We start from the raw sequence: 16519 nt of genomic DNA on the forward strand, positions 1-16519 counted from the left end.
ATATATATATATATATATATATATATATAATATATATATATATTAATAATATCTTTGTCAAAACACCTAACGGAATATAAAATGAAATAAAAGGTGAGACAGATCTAACTGAAAAACACAAACATAAAAATCATTTAAAATTAGTATCAAACAAACTACCCACAGATATAGACTTCAATTCAAAACAGACTGACCTTTAATTTCAGTTGAGATGATACAATTTGGCTATAAAAAATTTTACTTTGTGAGTATAATTGTTTACATTTCACTCAAGTTTTATTTTCATATTTTTTATGTTTGTCCTAAGACAAAATGACCATTTTATTGTAATTTTATTGATTCTCATAATAATTTTTATACTGGTTATTTGTGGTGTTTCCAACAATGTAATATATATATATATATATATATATATATATATATATATATATATATATATATATATATATATATATATTTCATATATATATATATATATTCAGTATTGTTTATGAAAAATAAATAAGTCAAATGAAATGAAAGATAGGGAGCATTTTAAAACTGCTTTTATTTTCATAATTCCATTCCCATCATTATCATCATCATTAAATTTAACGTTGAGCGACACTAAAGACCTCTTGTAAATATTAATTTAACTTCTCCTAATCCACACTTATCTCCAGGCTCACGTCTCATAGGTTTCATCCTTGCAGGTCTGGGTCTATCAACGCTCTTGGTGCCACAGGAGCCTAGCTAACACAATCGTGCAGTAGTTATTCTCCCTGAGGTGGTGTGAAGGATATGTTCAAGCCACATTCATTTCCCTTTCATCATAATCTACTTCCATGTGAATCTTCGGTAACTTCCCTTATTGTAGCATGACCTACTCTATGTGCCATCTGACCCCTAATATTTTTCTTGAAGCTTTGTTTCTAAATCAACAAGACCTTCTAGTTATCTTTCATTTCGCTTTACGATTCTTCTTTACGGTTAAAGACTTTTGATGTTAAATTCATCATGAAAATTAATGCAATATTAATATAATTGTAAAAAAAATAGCTATGAAATTTCACTCTAAGCTTCTATAATAATTTACACGAAATCGTTTAGTGAAATTAAGACCGCCACAAAGAAGTTCCTCAGTAGTAATTTACAGGTACCATTGTTCATCACCCATATCGACAAAAGCAATAAACTAGATTATGGAAGTTCCACTGTCGGAAGTTTGAGTAAGATAATAAATACATGCTGAACCCAACATTATCAAAAGTAATTAACCAGATCATACGTAAATGCACACACACACACACATCAGAAATGATATTGACAACAATTAATCATTTGAGCACAAAATATCATTCAATTCTAAATTATGTTAGGACAAATGTTAATGGTGTAAGTAATATAGTTATAGGATCAGAGGTCTGTTAGAAGAAATTTTAGCGATTGTTTCAGGACTAAATACACCCAACTGATTTAGCCTGCGCAAAGAGTTAGTCTCTTTAGGAATACTCTCCAAGAGTAAATTCTCAAACCATCCCCCATGTATTTAGTCAGCCTTAACAGTAATACAAATTTCTTCTCACAAATATAACTTGAAAAGGGAAATATATTGATTATCGATGCTTCCCATCTTCTAAAGATGTATATTTCCAGAATTATACCAATTTTCGCTGCCATCTTTAGCTAGACTTAAAAATGTTAATGAACGGGAAAGAAATTAACTATTGCATAATATATATTTTATTCGAGATATGAATCACTCATCAATCAGCATTCTATGATTCATGGTGAGGTGCTTGGTAGCTTAATGGTATCCACCACAATTTTAACCATAAGATGGCCTGTGGTAGACTGGAGTATAATATGCACGTCTATAGCCATAAGAAGGTTCAGGATCAGCAGATCTCTTGCCATAGTGATGAGAATAGCTCACTGGGCGGTAGCTGCGGTAACCATAGGAGTTTCCATAGCCATAGGATGGTTCAGCTTCAGGTTCAGGATCAGCAGATCTCTTGCCATAGTGATGAGAATAGCTCACTGGGCGGTAGCTGCGGTAACCATAAGAGTTTCCATAGCCATAGGATGGTTCAGCTTCAGGTTCAGGATCAGCAGATCTCTTGCCATAGTGATGAGAATAGCTCACTGGGCGGTAGCTGCGGTAACCATAAGAGTTTCCATAGCCATAGGATGGTTCAGCTTCAGGTTCAGGATCAGCAGATCTCTTGCCATAGTGATGAGAATAGCCATAAGAAGGACGATGATAGTGGGTCACATGACCATAACCTCCATAACCAGGCTCCGCCTCTCGCTTCTCAATTTCAGTAGCGCAAGCGGCAGCTGCCAAGAGCACAATCACCTGGAAATATGACAATTTTTCATGCTTCTGTATAGATCTACAGTGGTAGATTAACAATATATTGGTAATCCTAGAGAAATATCAATTTTTTATACAATATTCTGGATCAGTGGTTTCTGAATATTGTGCTGTACTTCCATAGGGCGCCGTTTGATCAAATGAGGGTGCCTCAGTGTATTTTGGAAAAAATTAATTATTAAAAGTGTATAAATATTTGTTGTATCATCAGTTCTATCTATCTCACCCCTGGTAGCAGTGGAACTGATACTTAGATAACATTATGCCTGTAACTATACATTATACTTTTCAATTTATCCAGGGACCAAAGTTTTGTTACAGTGCCACTGAAGGACCTAGCAGGGGTGCCTCTAGCCAGAAAAGAGTGGGAACCAACCACAGGCCTGGATCATTCTTACTTACTTTTTATGAAAAATATTGGAATGTATCATGTGTATTAAAATTTTTTTCTTTTTCCCCCTTTAATAGTTTAATATTAGTATTGCTTATTCGAAATATGCTTATTTCTATATAGTTTGGATATGAAGGAAACACGCACACACATCTTACATATGACGTATATATATATATATATATATATATATATATATATATATATATATATATATATATATATATATATATATATATATATATATATATATGTATATATGTATATATAAATATATATATATATATATATATATATATATATATATATATATATATATATATATATATATATTCAGTATATATGTAAATATATAGGTATATATTCAATGGGTGTTATGACATATATTCACTTGACTTTTATGTGAATGCATACAAATCTTCATCATCGAGCTTATACTGAATTTCTTCTTTAACTTACCAGAGTCTTCATGACTGAAAGCTGTTCAGTGGCCACTGGTGGTTGAGTGAGTGCCGACTGTATTAAGACTCTCCTTTTTATAGTCAGCCGAGATCTGAAGTGACATTCGCTTTGGGATGTAACCTTGGAAAGTCTCTCTTCGATAAATAACTTTAAATGTAAGAAAATACAAGCCAATAACTTGGCTATTTTTATCTTCACCTCAAGTTTGCTTTTATACTGCACGAGATACGACAGAAAAATAAAGCAAACATGAAAGAGCAAAACCTGGACGTACTCATCACGTCGAATTTTCTTTCCTTTCAGTGTCTCCTTATTTCTATGATAATTTTGTATTGATTGTAAAGTCTGAATTAAATTATGTAAAGCGCAAAGTTGTATGCATTTATGCTATCATAATTAATAACTTGGAACTATGTTTATCCACTGTCATAGTGCAATACGATGATTTTTCTAAAATGATGTGTGATTGCATTCCCATTGATGTCTTAATTGATAATATCCCTATTAACTGCTATGAGATTCACAGCCGGTGTCACCGGTGTTTTTCCGGAATAAAATTTTATCAACATGCCTGACAAAGATGACACTTTGTCACAGGGTATCTTACATCCCTACCTAATTTTTTCACTATTCTGTATTACGAAAGTTGCATAATTCTGGTAATTTTAAGAGTAACACCGACTTCTTGTAGACATCGCCAGCAAACTCAGAGGAATGTCTTTCGAAGATATAATGACGTAACTTATGACGTCATTAACTTGCCTCCTTATCGATGGCTATTCGTGAAAAAGTCTAAACCTCTGGCAACAATGGAATACAACCAGTACTCCTTAAGAAGTAGCTCTGGGCGTGTGGCTCCTGCTGGGAAAGGTATCCTACGATGCTCCAGCCATTTGATGTGGTTCTCCCGTTTGGTGGCCGATGTAGGGCAACGACTATCTTCCGTTAGTGTGATGTGATATGGAGCATTGTCTATCACAAGTGCTGATGGCTCAGGGAGGGATGGCAGCAGTTGTGTTGTTAGCCACTGGTGGAAGAGCTCGATATTCATTTCCCCGTGGTTGTCGCCCTCGTTAGACTTGGCTGGGCACCAACGGTATGACCCTTCTACGAAGCCATTGGCCGTGCCAACTGCAACTACCACGAAACGCTCTCCTTCTCCGAGTGGCACTTGACGGCTGTAAGAGGCGCTGGTGTTAGCCTGTGTGGTATCAACCCACTCCTTGTTGTGGCCCATCCGGGTGGTGAACCAAGTCTCGTCCTCATATACCACCTGTCTTCCCTCCTCCCGGTGGTGCCGTAGAGCTCGGAGAGCACCGATCCGCCGGCACACGATGTCGAGTGATTCCTTCCTCATGTACACCTTTTGTTGAGGTGTCCGATACCGAAATCCCATTGCCTGCATGAGCCACAGTACTGAAGACTCTGACGTCTCCTCCGGAATGATGTTGGCAGTCTTAAGGTCAACCATCAGGGTACTAACTGTGAAAAACTGCTTCTCAGTAAACTTTTGGTGAATGAAACGGTGAATGGCCCCATCTGTAAAGTTGTCGAAGACAGGTGGTGCTGGTGATGCTGCAGGTGTCGAGGGGGCGTGGGGGGGGGGCGGACGCGGTGGCACAATTGACTACTTTCTTCACCGCCTCCAAAGTCATGCCCATGATAAATCCAACGTGTTCATAAGGCCTGGAAAAAAATTGCAACATCAGCACACACACACAGATATATATGTATATATAAGGACTTCATTGGACGGGTGGATACCGTTCTCAGCTAGCACTCTGTTGGCCCACGTTCGATTCTCCGACCGGCCAATAAAGAATTAGAGGAATTTATTTCTGGGAATAGAAATTCATTTCTCGCTATAATGTGGTTCGGATTCCACAATAAGCTGTAGGTCCCGTTGCTAGGTAACCAATTGGTTCTTAGCCACGTAAAATAAATCTAATCCTTCGGGCCAGCCCTAGGAGAGCTGTTAATCAGCTCAGTGGTCTGGTTATAACTATATATATATATATATATATATATATATATATATATATATATATATATTATATATATATATATATATATATATATATATATATATATATATATATATATATATATATATATATATATATATATATATATATATATCCTATAGTACAGTATACAGCCAACTCCTGTAACTCATCTTCTATAGGCTATTTTTCGTTCGAAAGACGACAATGCTTGTTACTATACATTTGCAATTGGGTGGATTCACTTTATTGTACCCTTGGCGTCCGAAAAAGGGGAAAAATAAATGGTCTCTTGACTTTTGCTGCATAATGTACGAGCAGCTAATTACTGTTAATATTTTCATTCGCTTATTATTATCAGGTTTTATGAGTCCAGAATGACTTCGTCTAATCTTAGAGACAAACAGTTGCTTATTGTAGGTCGTAATTGGATGATCTGCCAATTCATCACTTTCAATTAAGAATCATTCAAGTGAGCAAATTGAAGGACCGAGTATACTTATACTTTTTAGTGTGCAAGAAATCTTGGTATTTAAAAGCCTACCAACAATCGAACAACCATGCCGGTAATATTCTGTGGAATATGAAAACAACTTTCAATATATTGTTACAGGTCAGCCATTGTTGTATCTGTCACTAAGAGGACAGGAGCGATCATATGAAATGGCATGCCCTTACATGGACCCTTTATTTAACATAATTACATATGAGGAAACTTGACATTATAATCAATGGGTGGATTATGGCGTTTCATATAAGCCAAGCATTGGGACCTATAGAGGTCATTCAGTGATGTATTATAACCTATGACATTTTTTTTGTTTTTTTTTTTGTTTTTGGAAAAGCAAGTTTTAACGTTGTTCCGCAAGTTATATTTTACTAAGAAATCAAAAACTATTGTTTTTATAGAGCATATATAATTATCTTTCTGCACCTTATGGAAGTCAACAAATGACGAAAAAACTTGGTAGCCTTGGAGGTCTGGGTGTGCTCCTTACCCAAAAAAGGGCCCTATAATTCATTTGCCTGTTCAAGCTTACGTAGGGTTTGCCAAGAGCCTCTTCACTTCTAAACAATTGCGCAAGTCGAATCACAAAAGCTGTCCTGCAACCATGGGGACAATGACTTATCATAGCCGCCATTCTTGAAGCCTTGACAAGGTACGAATATTCATTCAGAATTTCAGAGACAGCTGTTTGTCGTCATCACTTTGTGGGAGGGTCGGGACGTCATATGTTTACGTCACGTATAACTTTGAACCCATAAATTAGAGTGTTCCGCCACTGGCTTCGGCTGCTTTATTTTATTCTTATGAATATACTTTTTTTCTAATATAAGCAATAAAGCATGCTGCCGAAAATTAGGTAGGGATGTAAAGTAAACTATGGCTAAGTAATATCTTTGTCAAAACACCGGGACAAAGGCTCTGAATCTCATATTTGTATCAACCCACAAAGGCATAGCTTCTATTCAAGCCAGTTGAGATACAATTTGGCTATAAGTTTGTCCTAAGACAAAATGACCCGATAATAATGGGTTATTTGTGGTGTAACGTGTTTATATATATATATATATATACATATATATATATATATATATATATATATATATATATATATATATATATATATATATATATATATGTATATATGTATATATATATATATATATATATATATATATATATATATATATATATATATATATATATATATTCAGTATTGATTACGAAAAATAAATAAGTCAAATGAAATGAAAGATATGGAACATTTTAAAACTGCTTTTATTTTCATAATTCCATTCCCATCATTATCATCATTGTTAAATTTAACGTTGAGCGACACTAAAGACCTCTTGTAAATATTGATTTAACTTCTTGTAATCCACACTTATCTCCAGGCTCTCGTCTCATTGGTTTCATCCTTGCAGGTCTGGGTCTATCAACGCTCTTGGTGCCACAGGAGCCTTGCTAACACAATCGTGCTGTAGTTATTCTCCCTGAGGTGGTGTGAAGGACATCTTCAAGCCACATTCATTTCTCTTTCATCATAATCTATTTCCATGTGAATCTTCAGTAACTTCCCTTATTGTGCATGACCTAGTATATCTGCCATCTGACCCCTAATATTTTTCTTGAAGCTTTGTTTTTAAATCAACAAGATCTTCTAGTTATCTTTCATTTCGTTTTACGATTCTTCTTTATGGTTAAAGACTTTTGATGTTAAATTCATCATGAAAATTAAAGCAATATTAATATAATTGTAAAAAAAAAAAAGCTATGAAATTTCACTCTAAGCTTCTATAATAATTTACACGAAATCGTTTAGGGAAATTAAGACCGCCACAAAGAAGTTGCTCAGTAGTAATTTACAGGTACCATTGTTCATCACCCATATCGACAAAAGCAATAAACTAGATTATGGAAGTTCCACTGTCGGAAGTTTGAGTAAGATAATAAATACATGCTGAACCCAACATTATCAAAAGTAATTAACCAGATCATACGTAAATGCACACACACACACACATCAGAAATGATATTGACAACAATTAAGCATTTGAGCACAAAATATCATTCAATTCTAAATTATGTTAGGGCAAATGTTAATGGTGTAAGTTATATAGTTATAGGATCAGAGGTCTGTTAGAAGAAATTTTAGCGATTGTTTCAGGACTAAATACACCCAACTGATTTAGTCTGCACAAAGAGTTAGTCCCTTTAGGAATACTCTCCAAGAGTAAATTCTCAAACCATCCCCATGTATTTAGTCAGCCTTAACAGTAATACAAATTTCTTCTCATAATTATAACTTAAAAAGGGAAATATATTTATTATCGATGCTTCACATCTTCTAAAGATGTATATTTCCAGAATTATACCAATTTTCTCTGCCACCTTTAGCTAGACTTAAAAATGCTAATGAACGGGAAAGAAATTAACTATTGCATAATATATATTTTATTCGAGATATGAATCACTCATCAATCAAGATTCTATGACTCATGGTGAGGTGCTTGGTAGCTTAATGGTATCCACCACAATTTTAACCATAAGATGGCCTGTGGTAGACTGGAGTATAATATGGACGTCTATAGCCATAAGAAGGTTCAGGATCAGCAGATCTCTTGCCATAGTGATGAGAATAGCTCACTGGGCGGTAGCTGCGGTAACCATAGGAGTTTCCATAGCCATAGGATGGTTCAGCTTCAGGTTCAGGATCAGCAGATCTCTTGCCATAGTGATGAGAATAGCTCACTGGGCGGTAGCTGCGGTAACCATAAGAGTTACCATAGCCATAGGATGGTTCAGCTTCAGGTTCAGGATCAGCAGATCTCTTGCCAAAGTGATGAGAATAGCTCACTGGGCGGTAGCTGCGGTAACCATAAGAGTTTCCATAGCCATAGGATGCTTCAGCTTCAGGTTCAGGATCAGCAGATCTCTTGCCATAGTGATGAGAATAGCCATAAGAAGGACGATGATAGTGGGTCACATGGCCATAACCTCCATAACCAGGCTCCGCCTCTCGCTTCTCAATTTCAGTAGCGCAAGCGGCAGCTGCCAAGAGCACAATCACCTGGAAATATGACAATTTTTCATGCTTCTGTATAGATCTATAGTGGTTGATTAACAATATATTGGTAATCCTAGAGAAATATCAATTTTTTATACAATATTCTGGATCAGTGGTTTCTGAATATTGTGCTGTACTTCCATAGGGCGCCGTTTGATCAAATGGGGGTACGTCAGCGTATTTTGGAAAAAATTAATTATTAAAAGTGTATAAATATTTGTTGTATCATCAGTTCTATCTATCTCACCCCTGGTAGCAGTGGAACTGATACTTAGGTAACATTATGCCTGTAACTATACAGTATACTTTTCAATTTATCCAGGGACCAAACTTTGTTACAGTGCCACTGAAAGACTTAGCAGGGGTGCCTCTAGCCAGAAAAGAGTGGGAACCAACCACAGGCCTGGATCATTCTTACTTACTTTTTATGAAAAATATTGGAATGTATCATGTGTATTAAAATTTTTTCTTTTTCCCCCTTTAATAGTTTAATAATAGTATTGCTTATTCGAAATATGCTTATTTCTATAGAGTTTGGATATGAAGGAAACACGCACACTCTTACATCTCATATATGATGTATATATATATATATATATATATATATATATATATATATATATATATATATGTATATATATATATATATATATATATATATATATATATATATATATATATATATATATATATATATATATATATATATATATATATATATATATATATATATATTGTGTTGTGTGTATATGTGTATATGTATATATAATATATATATATATATATATATATATATATATATATATATATATATATATATATATATATATATTCAGTATATATGTAAATATATAGGTATATATTCAATGGGTGTTATGACATATATTCACTTGACTTTTATGTGAATGCATACAAATCTTCATCATCGAGCTTATACTGAATTTCTTCTTTAACTTACCAGAGTCTTCATGACTGAAAGCTGTTCAGTGGCCACTGGTAGTTGAGTGAGTGCTGACTGTATTAAGACTCTCCCTTTTATAGTCAGCCGAGATCTGAAGTGACATTCGCTTTGGGAAGTAACCTTGGAAAGTCTCTCTTCGATAAATAACTTTAAATGTAAGAAAATACAAGCCAATAACTTGGCTATTTTTATCTTCACCTCAAGTTTGCTTTTATACTGCACGAGCTACGACAGAAAAATAAAGCAAACATGAAAGAGCAAAAGCTGGACGTATTCATCACGTTGAATTTTCTTTCCTTTCAGTGTCTCCTTATTTCTATGATAATTTTGTATTGATTGTAAAGTCTGAATTAAATTATGTAAAGCGCAAAGTTCTATGCATTTATGCTATCATAATTAATAACTTTGAACTATGTTTATCCACTGTCATAGTGCAATACGATGATTTTTCTAAAATGATGTGTGATTGCATTCCCATTGATGTCTGAATTGATAATATCCCTATTAACTGCTATGAGATTCACAGCCGGTGTCACCGATGTTTTTCCGAATAAAATTTTATCAACGTGCCTGACAAAGATGACACTTTGTCACAGGGTATCTTACATCCCTACCTAATTTTTCACTATTCTGTATTACGAAAGTTGCATAATTCTGGTAATTTTAAGAGTAACACCGACTTCTTGTAGACATCGCCAGCAAACTCAGAGGAATGACTTTCGAAGATATAATGACGTAACTTATGACGTCATTAACTTGCCTCCTTATCGATGGCTATTCGTGAAAAAGTCTAAACCTCTGGCAACAATGAAATACAACCAGTACTCCTTAAGAAGTAGCTCTGGGCGTGTGGCTCCTGCTGGGAAAGGTATCCTACGATGCTCCAGCCATTTGATGTGGTTCTCCCGTTTGGTGGCCGATGTAGGGCAACGACTATCTTCCGTTAGTGTGATGTGATATGGAGCATTGTCTATCACAAGTACTGATGGCTCAGGGAGGGATGGCAGGAGTTGTGTTGTTAGCCACTGGTGGAAAAGCTCGATATTCATTTCCTCGTGGTTGTCGCCCTCTTTAGACTTGGCTGGGCACCAACGGTATGACCCTTCTACGAAGCCATTGGCCGTGCCAACTGCAACTACCACGAAACGCTCTCCTTCTCCGAGTGGCACTTGACGGCTGTAAGAGGCGCTGGTGTTAGCCTGTGTGGTATCAACCCACTCCTTGTTGTGGCCCATCCGGGTGGTGAACCAAGTCTCGTCCTCATATACCACCTGTCTTCCCTCCTCCCGGTGGTGCCGTAGAGCTCGGAGAGCACCGATCCGCCGGCACACGATGTCGAGTGATTCCTTCCTCATGTACACCTTTTGTTGAGGTGTCCGATACCGAAATCCCATTGCCTGCATGAGCCACAGTACTGGAGACTCTGACGTCTCCTCCGGAATGATGTTGGCAGTCTTAAGGTCAACCATCAGGGTACTAACTGTGAAAAACTGCTTCTCAGTAAACTTTTGGTGAATGAAACGGTGAATGGCCCCAACTGTTTAGTTGTCGAAGACAGGTGGTGCTGGTGATGCTGCAGGTGTCGAGGGGGGGCGGGGTGGAGGTGGGGACGCGGTGGCACAATTGACTACTTTCTTCACCGCCTCCAAAGTCATGCCCATGATAAATCCAACGTGTTCGTAAGGCCTGGAAAAAATTGCAACATCAGCACACACACACAGATATATATGTATATATAAGGACTTCATTGGACTGGTGGGTACCGTTCTCAGCTAGCACTCTGTTGGCCCGTGTTCTATTCTCCGACCGGTCAATGAAGAATTAGAGGAATTTATTTCTGGGAATAGAAATTCATTTCTCACTATAATGTGGTTCGGATTCCACAATAAGCTGTAGGTCCCGTTGCTAGGTAACCAATTGGTTCTTAGCCACGTAAAATAAATCTAATCCTTCGGGCCAGCCCTAGGAGAGCTGTTAATCAGCTCAGTGGTCTGGTTAAACTAAGGTATACTTAACTTATATATATATATATATATATATATATATATATATATATATATATATATATATATATATATATATATATATATATATATATATATATATATATATATATATATATATATATATATATATATATATATATATATATATATCCTATAGTACAGTATACAGCCAAGGTCCTGTAACCCATCTTCTATAGGCTATTTTTCGTTCGAAAGACGACAATGCTTGTTACTATACATTTGCAATTGGGTGGATTCACTTTATTGTACCCTTGGCGTCCGAAAAAGGGGAAAATAAAAATGGTCTCTTGACTTTTGCTGCATAATGTACGAGCAGCTAATTACTGTTAATATTTTCATTCGCTTATTATTATCAGGTTTTATGAGTCCAGAATGACTTCGTCTAATCTTAGAGACAAACAGTTGCTTATTGTAGGTCGTAATTGGATGATCTGCCAATTCATCACTTTCAATTAAGAATCATTCAAGTGAGCAAATTGAAGGACCGAGTATACTTATACTTTTTAGTGTGCAAGTAATCTTGGTATTTAAAAGCCTACCAACAATCGAACTACCATGCCGGTAATATTCTGTGGAATATGAAAACAACTTTCAATATAATGTTACAGCTCAGCCATTGTTGTATCTGTCACTAAGAGGACAGGAGCGATCATAGGAAATGGCATGCCCTTACATGGACTCTTTATTTAACATAATTACATATGAGGAAACTTGACATTATAATCAATGGGTGGATTATGGCGTTTCGGGCTAAGCCCAAGCATTGGGACCTATAGAGGTCATTCAGTGATGTATTATAACCCATGACATTTTTTTGGTTTCGTTTTTTGTTTTTGGAAAAGCAAGTTTTAACGTTGTTCCGCAAGTTATATTTTACTAAGAAATCAACAACTATTGCTTTAAAGAGCATATATAATTATCTTTCTGCACCTTATGGAAGTCAACAAATGACGAAAACTTGGTAGCCTTGGAGGTCCGAGTGTGCTCCTTACCCAAAAAAGGGCCCTATAATTCATTTGCCTGTTCAAGCTTACGTAGGGTTTGCCAAGAGCCTCCTCACTTCTAAACAACTGTGCAAGTCGAATCACAAAAGCTGTCCTGCAACCACGGGGACAATGACTTATCATAGCCGCCATTCTTGAAGCCTTGACAAGGTACAAATATACATTCAGAATTTCAGAGACAGTTTGTGGGAGGAGTCGGGACGTCATATGTTTACGTCACGTATAACTTTGAACCCATAAATTAGAGTGTTCCGCCACTGGCTTCGGCTGCTTTGTTTATTCTTATGAATATACTTTTTTTCTAATATAAGTAATAAAGAATGGTGCCGAAAATTAGGTAGGGATGTAAAGTAAACTAAGGTTAAGTAATATCTTTGTCAAAACACCGGGACAAAGGCTCTGAATCTCATAGTTGTATCAACCCACAGAGGCATAGCTTCTATTCAAGCCAGTTGAGATACAATTTGGCTATAAGTTTGTCCTAAGACAAAATGACCCGATAATAATGGGTTATTTGTGGTGTAACGTGTTTATATATATACATATATATATATATATATATATATATATATATATATATATATATATATATATATATATATATATATATATAAATATATATATATATATATATATATATATATATATATATATATATATATATATATATATATATATATATATATATATATTCAGTATTGTTTACGAAAAATAAATAAGTCAAATGAAATGAAAGATAGGGAGCATTTTAAAACTGCTTTTATTTTCATAATTCCATTCCCATCATTATCATCATCATTAAATTTAACGTTGAGCGACACTAAAGACCTCTTGTAAATATTGATTAAACTTCTAATCCACACTTATCTCCAGGCTCTCGTCTCATAGGTTTCATCCTTGCAGGTCTGGGTCTATCAACGCTCTTGGTGCCACAGGAGCCTAGCTAACACAATCGTGCAGTAGTTATTCTCCCTGAGGTGGTGTGAAGGACATGTTCAAGCCATATTCATTTCCCTTTCATCATAATCTATTTCCATGTGAATCTTCGGTAACTTCCCTTATTGTAGCATGACCTACTCTATGTGCCATCTGATACCCAATATTTTTCTTGAAGCTTTGTTTTTAAATCAACAAGACCTTCTAGTTATCTTTTATTTTGTTTTACGATTCTTCTTTAGGGTTAAAGACTTTCGATGTTAAATTTATCATTAAAATCAATGCAATATTAATATAATTGTAAAAAAAAATAGCTATGAAATTTCACTTTAAGCTTCTATAATAATTTACATGAAATCGTTTAGTAAAATTAAGAAGGCCACAAAAAAGTTTCTCAGTAGTAATTTACAGCTACCATTGTTCATCACCCATATCGACAAAAGCAATAAACTGAATTATGGAAGTTCTACGGTAGGAAGTTTCAGTAAGATAATAAATACATGCTGAACCCAGCATTATCAAAAGTAATTAACCAGATCATACGTAAATGCACACACACACACATCAGAAATGATATTGACAACAATTAAACATTTGAACACAAAATATCATTCAATTCTAAATCATGTTAGGGCAAATGTTAATGGTGTAAGTTATATAGTTATAGGATCAGAGGTCTGTTAGAAGAAATTTTAGCGATTGTTTCAGGACTAAATACACCCAACTGATTTAGTCTGCACAAAGAGTTAGTCCCTTTAGGAATACTCTCCAAGAGCAAATTCTTAAACCATCCCCCATATATTTAGTCAGCCTTAACAGTAATACAAATTTCTTCTCACAATTATAACTTGAAAAGGGAAATATATTGATTATCGATACTTCACATCTTCTAAAGATGTATATTTCCAGAATTATACCAATTTTCTCTGCCACCTTTAGCTAGACTTAAAAATGCTAATGAACGGGAAAGAAAGTAAATGTTGCATAATATATATTTTATTCGAGATATGAATCACTCATCAATCAACATTCTATGATTCATGGTGAGGTGCTTGGTAGCTCAATGGTATCCACCATAGTTCTAACCATAAGATGGCCTGTGGTAGACTGGAGTATAATATGGACGTCTATAGCCATAAGAAGGTTCAGGATCAGCAGATCTCTTGCCATAGTGATGAGAATAGCTCACTGGGCGGTAGCTGTGGTAACCATAGGAGTTTCCATAACCATAGGATGGTTCAGCTTCAGGTTCAGGATCAGCAGATCTCTTGCCATAGTGATGAGAATACCCATAGCCCACTGGACGGTAACTGCGGTACCCATAGGAGTTTCCATAGCCATAGGAAGGCTCAGCTTCAGGTTCAGGATCAGCAGATCTCTTGCCATAGTGATGAGAATAGCTCACTGGGCGGTAGCTGCGGTAACCATGAGAGTTTCCATAACCATAGGATGGTTCAGCTTCAGGTTCAGGATCAGCAGATCTCTTGCCATAGTGATGAGAATACCCACCCACTGGACGGTAACTGCGGTACCCATAGGAATTTCCATAACCATAGGAAGGTTCAGCTTCAGGTTCAGGATCAGCAGATCTCTTGCCATAGTGATGAGAATAGCCATAAGAAGGACGATGATAATGAGTCACATGGCCATAGCCTCCATAACCAGGCTCCGCCTCTCGCTTCTCAATTTCAGTAGCGCAAGCGGCAGCCGCCAAGAGCACAATCACCTGGAAATAAGACAACTCTTCATACTTCTGATAGAATATTGTAATTCTAGCAATATATCCATTCTTATGGTACAATAACCTAGATCATACTTATTTATTGTAAAGTACTTTATTTTCCCTGCTTGGTTATATCCTCTAGCACACAAGATACCATGATAGGTTAATGATAATAATTTCTTACTGCTTATACTTGAAACGTACACACGTATATATATATATATATATATATATATATATATAATATATATATATATATATAATATATATATATATATATATATATATATATATATATATATATATATATATATATATATATATATATATATATATATATATATAAAAGAGAGAGAGAGAGAGAGAGAGAGAGAGAGAGAGAGAGAGAGAGAGGGGATTTTTGTATATTTTCCTTATATGTGATCTACATACGTTTTGATGTATCTGCACTAAAGTAATTTCTTTTGCAGCTTACCAGAGTCTTCATGATTGAACGTCGATGTTCAGTGGCCACTGGTGGTTGAGTGAGTGTCGACTGTCTAAAGACTCTCCCTTTTATAGCCAGTCGACACCTGATGTGACATTCGCTTTGGGAAGTAACCTTGGAAAGTCTCTCTTCGAGAAATGACGTTTAATCTATGAAAATCAGAGCCAACAGGATGTCTATTATTATCTTTCGCTCAAGTTTCCATTTTTTATTGCGCCACTCCAGGAGAAAAATAAGAAAGCTAAACAGCGGGAAGAACTAGATCTTGGCGAATCTGTCATGAGACGATTCTTTTTTTGCTTTTCTTGAAAGTTTCATCAGCTCTTCATATATATTACGGACCAATCTGAATGAACTGAAAAATGGTTCAGGTTTTTATATGTACAATATATTCCCTCATTATTTTATATGCCAAAGCATTACACATTGGTTTTTCTTAATATATAAAACAACTTTATCCATCGGTGGCTGAATGAATAATGTCACTGTCACCCATTGTCAGTACATTAAGGCACTGGTTCGAATCATTGCCATCGGTGGTTGAATGGATAATATCACTGTCACCCATTATCCATCCATTCAGGCATAGGTTCCAAA

The 16519-nt window shown here is 35.6% G+C and overlaps 5 protein-coding genes across 5 annotated transcripts; all 5 read right to left on the reverse strand.

The window, feature by feature from the left end:
- Positions 1-1780: 1780 nt before the first annotated feature.
- On the reverse strand, positions 1781-3218 carry LOC136837651 (buccalin-like). Its single transcript, XM_067102526.1, has 2 exons — positions 3207-3218; positions 1781-2338 (listed from the first exon to the last, which is right to left on the reverse strand). The coding sequence occupies exons 1-2, from the start codon at positions 3216-3218 to the stop codon at positions 1808-1810; spliced, it is 543 nt and encodes a 180-aa protein (XP_066958627.1). The 3' UTR covers positions 1781-1807.
- A 757-nt stretch (positions 3219-3975) lies between these two features.
- Positions 3976-4680, reverse strand: LOC136837652 (uncharacterized). The gene has a single exon (XM_067102527.1). The coding sequence runs from the start codon at positions 4678-4680 to the stop codon at positions 3976-3978; it is 705 nt and encodes a 234-aa protein (XP_066958628.1).
- A 3576-nt stretch (positions 4681-8256) lies between these two features.
- On the reverse strand, positions 8257-9754 carry LOC136837653 (buccalin-like). Its single transcript, XM_067102528.1, has 2 exons — positions 9743-9754; positions 8257-8787 (listed from the first exon to the last, which is right to left on the reverse strand). Exons 1-2 carry the CDS (start codon positions 9752-9754, stop codon positions 8257-8259), a joined length of 543 nt encoding a protein of 180 aa, XP_066958629.1.
- Positions 9755-10509: 755 nt separating this feature from the next.
- LOC136837654 (uncharacterized) lies at positions 10510-11214 on the reverse strand. Its single transcript, XM_067102529.1, has one exon. The coding sequence runs from the start codon at positions 11212-11214 to the stop codon at positions 10510-10512; it is 705 nt and encodes a 234-aa protein (XP_066958630.1).
- Positions 11215-14711: 3497 nt separating this feature from the next.
- On the reverse strand, positions 14712-16026 carry LOC136837690 (buccalin-like). Its single transcript, XM_067102562.1, has 2 exons — positions 15911-16026; positions 14712-15438 (listed from the first exon to the last, which is right to left on the reverse strand). Exons 1-2 carry the CDS (start codon positions 15920-15922, stop codon positions 14794-14796), a joined length of 657 nt encoding a protein of 218 aa, XP_066958663.1. The 5' UTR covers positions 15923-16026; the 3' UTR covers positions 14712-14793.
- Positions 16027-16519: the final 493 nt, after the last annotated feature.

The sequence above is a fragment of the Macrobrachium rosenbergii genome, chromosome 59 (genome assembly GCF_040412425.1).
Source record: "Macrobrachium rosenbergii isolate ZJJX-2024 chromosome 59, ASM4041242v1, whole genome shotgun sequence".
Classification (NCBI taxonomy): Eukaryota; Metazoa; Arthropoda; class Malacostraca; order Decapoda; family Palaemonidae; genus Macrobrachium; species Macrobrachium rosenbergii.